This window comes from Pocillopora damicornis, chromosome 4, assembly GCF_964200805.1.
Source record: "Pocillopora damicornis chromosome 4, jaPocDami1.2, whole genome shotgun sequence".
In the NCBI taxonomy this organism is placed as follows: Eukaryota; Metazoa; Cnidaria; class Anthozoa; order Scleractinia; family Pocilloporidae; genus Pocillopora; species Pocillopora damicornis.
In genome coordinates this window covers 2,252,910-2,259,966 of record NC_142673.1, presented here as the reverse complement: position 1 = coordinate 2,259,966, position 7,057 = coordinate 2,252,910, and the positions used below count along the sequence as shown (strand labels likewise).

Here is a 7,057-nt window from a genome sequence, read left to right as displayed (position 1 = left end):
TCTATGCGCAGAGGACAATGAATTCCCCGTGAGGAGTGGTGATGGTACATTTGCATCTCGCCTTGCGATCTTGTCATCTTGTCTGACAGTTCAAGCATTCGGTGACGCCGATGGCTCTGACTGCTGAGTGTATGAAGAAGTGAAGAGAACCAAAAAATTATCGAGAGGAAATTGTGGAACCTTACATGAAAATAATTGCTTTTATTGAAAGGATCAAATTAGTTGCAATGAAAGCAATGGCCTAGTCGATCAGGTTTACGACCAAATTATTTGCAATACAAAATTTTTTAAGAAAAAAATCACAGACACTTGCACTTTATCACATCATATAAATGCTGGACTCCCCTTTTACTGACATGTGAAGGAATGCATTCGTGGAGTTACCCTCACAGAGTTAACCGCTGGTCCCCGAATCAATCCTGTGAGAGATATTGGTGAGAAATCAAAACCTCACCGGACTGACTCCGCGAGCGGGAACGATGAAGTAGATCCTTTGATCTGATTGGTTACTCGCTCAAGATTATCTTTTGTGATCCTGCCAAAAGTGTGCTTGTATACGGCTAAAATACACACTTTTTGACCTCTGTAACGCGGAAAGTTTTTTCGTAGCTAAGGGTGAAATACGTCTTTGAAACGAAGAAACTGCTATGAGTTTTGAGAATTTGTTTGAAATTCTTGGTGTTATCTTTTAGCGTTTAAAAAATCTTTCATTGACTACGTCTGTTTGTTCAAGATTTGTAGGTTCATTTTTAGCGTTTTTATCCCAGTTCGCAAAAACGCACAAAGAAAATCAACCTCGTTCAACTCGTCGAGAGTCCACACTTTGGTTAATGGCGCTAGTCGAGGGAGCAACCAATCTCAACCCACAAATACCTCGGTTTATCTTTACCGCGCTGAGCCTGGTCCTAGGTTTATTTCCGGTTCCATGGCCCTGCCACGTCACCATTTCCAACATGTCAGGGTTTCTTGCATGACGTCTGTTCCTAAAATAAGACCCCAGTTGACAACAAGAAAAGGTCTCCTTGTTCCACGTACAAACTTTAGATGTTGGCAGGGTTTTGAACTATTGACACTCATTGCGACAATATGGTTGTAACTGCTCCTCCTTCTCCAGTTTCTTTGGATCACCTGTACGCGAAGAAAGATTTAGACCCACAGGAAGATGTATTTTTGAGCTCGCCAGATTTTCTCGACTCATGGGCCCAGGTGAGTTGGCAGATTTCCTGATTCTCACATATAACGCACGGGTAAAGTGTTTTAAATGCATATAGTTTGTTTATTTGAATAAAGCCTTGCTACCTGTCTTTGGTCGAAAATGAAACTTCTTTCGTTCGTTCGAAGATGAAGAGGATTATTATTTTTATGCTGGATTCGCACACCAACATGCACTGAAAATTTTCATCTTCGTATCGTTCAGAATTCATAGTGAACATAGAACTGTGTTTTTTTGTCCATGTTTACATGTAATGCAAGCTTCGTCATACGTAGATTTGAATGTTTCAACCATTGTGAAGACTTTTGCTTTTTTGAGCTCTCAGATTATACAGAAAGGTACAGTTCCACTTAGACAAACGAAGTTTCAAATGATAATTGCCAGAGACATGATATGCACGTAACAACTTGCGCCACGAGGGCTTTATCAAAGCTTTATCATTGTTTGTTCCAGTTACCTACGGTGTTTTCGTGTTCTGTGCTTAGAAAAAGAATGAGAGGCTGATTGATTTTCTAAAATTACTTCCAATTTCCAAAGTGTTTTCCCCTCAGAACAGTATTGTTTTCGATAGTCTGACTTACAGAGGAGTAACAGTGATCCTTTCTATTTTTGATACTGCATCTGTAACAAGCGATCAATGTAAAATATTATTATGGCTTGTTTAACAAGGCTGAATCAAAGCTTTAGTCGAAAAGTGTTAATTTATGTAGAGCAGAACAGATCTTTTACACTATGCAGTATCGAGGGTCAGATACACGTACAATTATGCTGCATAATTTTGGGCTCAATGCTATAGTCAGAGCATTGAACATAATACTGGTATAATGTCCAATTTCCTAAAAACTACTCAGATGTTACAGTTCAACAAGAGTTAAATTCTGTAGCCTGAGTACTGTCAACACAGAGCTGCACTTTACATATAGAAATTTGATCCAGCAACGTGTTGTGTTCTGAACTTCACTAAGGGCCAGGGTTCACTGGGCTGGCAAAATTTGTTTGGCTCTTCTGAAACTCTCGACAATCTTTGTTAAATCTCTGCTAAATTTTAAATTTGTCAGTAGTGGGTGCACTGGAAAACAGAAAAGTATTCATAGACCACAACTACCCAGTCAATTATTTCAGTCAAAGAGGGTGAATAAAGTCTTGAAGAGTATGCTTGCTCTGTTTTGCTTTTGCTGTTCTTGTGAATTGGCTGCTCTCTGTTTTTTTAGAGCATCAAAGAAAATTATCCTTTTCATAAAGAATGCATTTGTGTATTATCTTCCAGGGTGATTTTGCCATTAACACTGATGGTGGTCTTCTCGACATTGGCCTGTTATTTGGGGAAGAATTCCCTGATCTTGGTGATTTATCTCCACCTCACTGTGAAAGCTCTTCATCAGATTCATACATGACACCCAGTCCTAAGACTGTTGATGATGAGCTGCTTGAGATTCTTAGTTCAACATCAACATCAACATCACCTGGATTGCCGCAAAACAGTGAAGATGTTGCAATTGATCTCGGTAAGTGGAGTTCCAAAAAAAAAAAATCAGTCTGTACTGAATGGATTTTTTTCTTAACTCTTTCACTCCCAAGCTCCAGTTCTCCTCATCATCTGCCATACAACTCTTATGATATTATTTTCAAAGAATTTGATATTTGATCAATCAATAATCCACTCATTGATAATTTTCTTAATTCCCATCACTTGTCTGCATGATATTGTAAAGACACATTCTGTCTCGGTCACTCACTGGAGTTAAATGGTTCAGCTACTTATTATGTACTGCTTCCTAAACAAGGTCTCTGTGGCCAACACCTTTATGTGGACTGCTTCAAAAAAGGATTGTTTTAAAAGAGCTGTTTTATTCTTGCAATCATTGCACAAATTAAAAGCAGTTACCACTTGTGTACCTTGTTCTGAAAGGAAAGATTCTGTCACACGAACAAACATAAAAAATTGTTTATGTCTGGTGATCATTTTATGATCTAAGATTGTCTAAAGGATACTTCAAAGAAATTGGATCAAGAGTTATTGTAATGTTTATTCTATTCTGCTGCACTTACAATTCACATAGAATGGAATGTTGAGCTCCCTGACTTAGAAGGGAATATTGATGCTTCAGAATCGGCAACTAATGAAACCTGCCTGTCAACAACAGTTGAGTCCTCCACAGTATCAGTCAGTCAGTCCATAGTTTCTCTCTGTACATCCTCTGCTTCCATGGTGTGTAAGGTATGTCATGAGAACATTATGCAAAGAGGTTTATGTACTTAAAGTAGCCTTTTTTATTTCTTCTTAAGATAATACTACCATTCTTTTCCCTCAGAATTGTGTACATTTGCAATCTCAACCAGTAGTTTTGAAATTATGTAAAATCAGAGGTAAACTGAGAAAAATTTCTTTTCAGCTCAGATGAACCAAAAATATTTGAATGGATATTTCAACTTGCTTGTACACTAAATGGTTTCTCATTTTGTAAAGATGTTACTAACCTTGTACAGTGTAAAGTAATTTCCTGGAAGAAAACTAGTGTAATTTGAGTGAGTTTAATTCCCTTATTTTGATTATTGCAGTCAAAACTTCTGGTTCTTACAAGTGAAGAAAAGAAGTTATTAGAGATTGAAGGAGTTACCTTACCTACTGATATGCCTCTCACCAAGGTATGACATTCTATGGGTGCTTTGATAGTGTGATTTCTCTTGTAACTATTTGACAGTGTTCATTGCAAACCAGTATAGTCATATCAAACTGAACCAATACCTGTAGACTTTTTCTGTTAGTAAAGCAAGCTAGGTTAGCACACCCTTTATCTTTTCAAAAACCTTTTTCTTAATCCTCTATATGTAATTGTGAGCAAAACCCTAATGTAATTAGATTTGGTATATTTTTTCTTACATTATGTGATGAGAAGGGATTGGTAATTTCCAGGAGTGATTAGTAGAGTTGTAAATAACTAGATGATTTTTAGTCAGTACATGTACAGATACCATAGAGAAAGTGCAAAGTTTATCTTCAAATGTTTTTTCATTTCTTCAACTGTAGGCTGAAGAAAAAGTTCTCAAAAAAGTGAGAAGAAAAATAAAGAATAAGGTGAGAAATTATTAGATTGTGTTTTATGATAATCAGGGCTATTGTTGTAGTGAAACTCATGAAAAGAAGAGGTATTTCCTTCGTTTGCATTGATTTGGAAATTTCTCTGCATAATGGGTTAATGGAAACCTTTTTATGAGCCATCCTCAAATGAGAACTTTGTAATTTTATTTGAAGCAATCTGCACAAGAGAGTAGACGAAAAAAGAAGGATTACATTGATGGACTAGAAGAAAGAGTGAAAGCTTGCACTGAGCTTAACCATAACTTATCTATGAAAGTCAACAGTTTGGAGGAACAAAACAAGTGAGTCACACTCCATTCAGTTTGGGGCAAGGCTTGATAAACCCTTTGATGTAGAGGGCTCATTCTGTAAAGAGTGACATTGGGAGAGAATTGTACCGTGTTTGGTAGAAAATAGGCAATGATGGTCGGTGTAGTCACTGTGCTAATTTGAACATGAAAAACTTGTACCACATGGTTGATAGAAAATAGGGGATAATGCTTGGTGTATTTACATGCGCTTATGTGAACATGAATTGCTTTAGGTCCCTTCTGGATCAGCTGAAAGAGCTCCAAGCACTGGTAGCATCTACACATCCTACTAAAGCTCAGGCAGGGACATGTTTGATGGTGCTGTTTTTGGCCTTTGGTTTGGTTCTTTTTCCAATAAACAATGCTCCTGGAGAGCAGAAGGAAGCTGTTGCAAAATATGCACCAGCCATTGGTAAGTCACTTCTCCAAGGGAGGGGGGGGGGGGGGGTTTGGAAGGGGTATAAATGACAAGGATTTCATTTTGTGTTTTTCATCAGATTTTTGAAAGCTTAGAAATTCCATTTTATTGATTTTCATTTTGTTGACATCCTTTCTGCAGTGCGTTCTCGTACACTTCTTCAAGTTAAAGATGAGTACACAGATGAAGTTCCAGAGGTTGTACAATTTAATCTGAACAGTACAGATTATTTGAAGGCTGCTACTCCTCCCATATCACAGAACGCACCAAAATCGCTTGGAGAAGTTATGGTGGAGGTCTCAGATATTGACAGGAGCCAAGCAGACAAAGTGAAGCCTCAAAAAAGATAATTGATGACTCCTAATAAACCCATGTAATGTAAATAGTCTTATAATTTAAAGAAGTTGTTTTGTAGAATTAGTATTTTGAATACCAGTAGTTTGTGGTCTACTACTGTGTGGTCCACATCAACTTTTATTACATACCTTTGGCACTTAAAGAAAAGATCTGCCCTGACCTTTTCCCATCGATGGAAAAATTCAGTTGTAAATATATTTGTTCAAGGTAAGAAAGGTTAATGACAGACTTATAAAGGGAAGAAAAGCATTGGATAAAGTGACAGTATTAAGAACAAAAATAGTAACATTTCCTTTCCATGACAGCTGGGAAATAATTCAGACTACTTATTCTCTATTTCTTAGAGGAAAGTTACACTTTTGGAATGCAAAGCACTGATGTTTATTTTGTAAAATGTGATGTAAATTTATAAATAATTAAGACATAAAGTTAACAGTTTATGATATCATACCACTTAGAGCAGACAAGGATATTGTAATCTAATGACTGTATGTTATGAATTTTTGTTTAGAAAAGAAAAGAAAAGAAAAAATAAAGTATGACATAAAATTTGGAAATCCTTGTTTTATTTTGTTCTCAAAAGCCTTTTTTTCCTGCTGCCATATTTACTTTTGATTTTTGAGGTTGCATTGGAAAAGCAGTTATTAAAATTTAATCGAAATGGTTACCTTCTATTAAGGTTTACTTCCTTCACCACCATGCTAAGACAGAAGTTCCCTTTACAATATGAAAAGAATATCAAGCAGACAAGTGATGAGAATGAACAAAAATATTAGTAAGGGGATGATGTTAGTTGATCCAATGACCAAATTCTCCATATCAACATTGTGAGAACTATATTGCAGATAGTAAGAAGAATTGCTTGTGAGATCTTGCGAATGAAAGGGTTATCACTCACTCAGTAAAAAGCCATTGTTATGCTGTACGTGTAACTAGTTTCTGTACTCCATAGTTATTTCATGTGAACTAAAAGACTGTTAGGTTTTTTTTTTTCCCAGTCTAATCACTGGGATTATCATTTGGTCTCCAGAATCTGTGCAATTTATTCCATCATGCGTAAAGGATAAGACCAATTCACTCCAAATTACTGTCATTGTTTTATTATTTTTTTAGTTCAAGAATGAAGGACTTACCAGATCGTGTATGCACCCCTTAAAAATTTGGGGCTCTGTAGCAAGCCTCTCCTCCCTGGTGTCTCACAGGTTGTTACAATTTGTGATGACATTTAAACTGTTATGCAGCGTAACTTCTAAAGAGACTGGGAAAAGATACTTTTCATAGACTGCGATAGAAATGTGACAGTGAAATATTTTAAAGAGGGAGGTCAAATATTTATGAGCAAATCATTTAAATTTATTAACTATTAATATACATGGATAAATTACTCAATTCTGATTGGTTAACATAAATAAATGCAGTTTTCAGGTAATTCGGTGCAGAAGGGAGTTAATTTAGTACAGAAGAGGGTTAATTCAGTGCAAGGAAAGTTTAATTTTGTAAAAGACCACAAATTGCACTCGCCCTACGGGCTCGCGAGTCTTTTTTTTGTGTTAGTCTCTAAAAAAATTTACTCGTGCTTATTTATTCCAAATTGCACTCGAAATCATGCGATTACCTATACAAATTTCTGGTAGGCCTGTGGGTCGAGGGGATGCTCGTTGGTTATTTTAGTGCGATAT

The 7,057-nt window shown here is 36.5% G+C and overlaps 1 protein-coding gene across 2 annotated transcripts; it reads left to right on the top strand.

The window, feature by feature from the left end:
* The first annotated feature begins 567 nt into the window (after positions 1–567).
* On the top strand, positions 568–5,935 carry LOC113681616 (cyclic AMP-responsive element-binding protein 3-like protein 2). Of its 2 annotated transcripts, none has more exons than XM_089203409.1 (8): positions 568–1,206; positions 2,481–2,718; positions 3,322–3,431; positions 3,773–3,859; positions 4,242–4,289; positions 4,467–4,594; positions 4,837–5,015; positions 5,163–5,935. In XM_089203409.1, exons 1-8 carry the CDS (start codon positions 1,087–1,089, stop codon positions 5,369–5,371), a joined length of 1,119 nt encoding a protein of 372 aa, XP_089059535.1. In that variant the 5' UTR covers positions 568–1,086; the 3' UTR covers positions 5,372–5,935. The 2 variants fall into 2 exon arrangements, with proteins under 2 accessions (XP_089059535.1, XP_027054520.2); XM_027198719.2 differs by having other exon boundaries at positions 3,274–3,431.
* Positions 5,936–7,057: the final 1,122 nt, after the last annotated feature.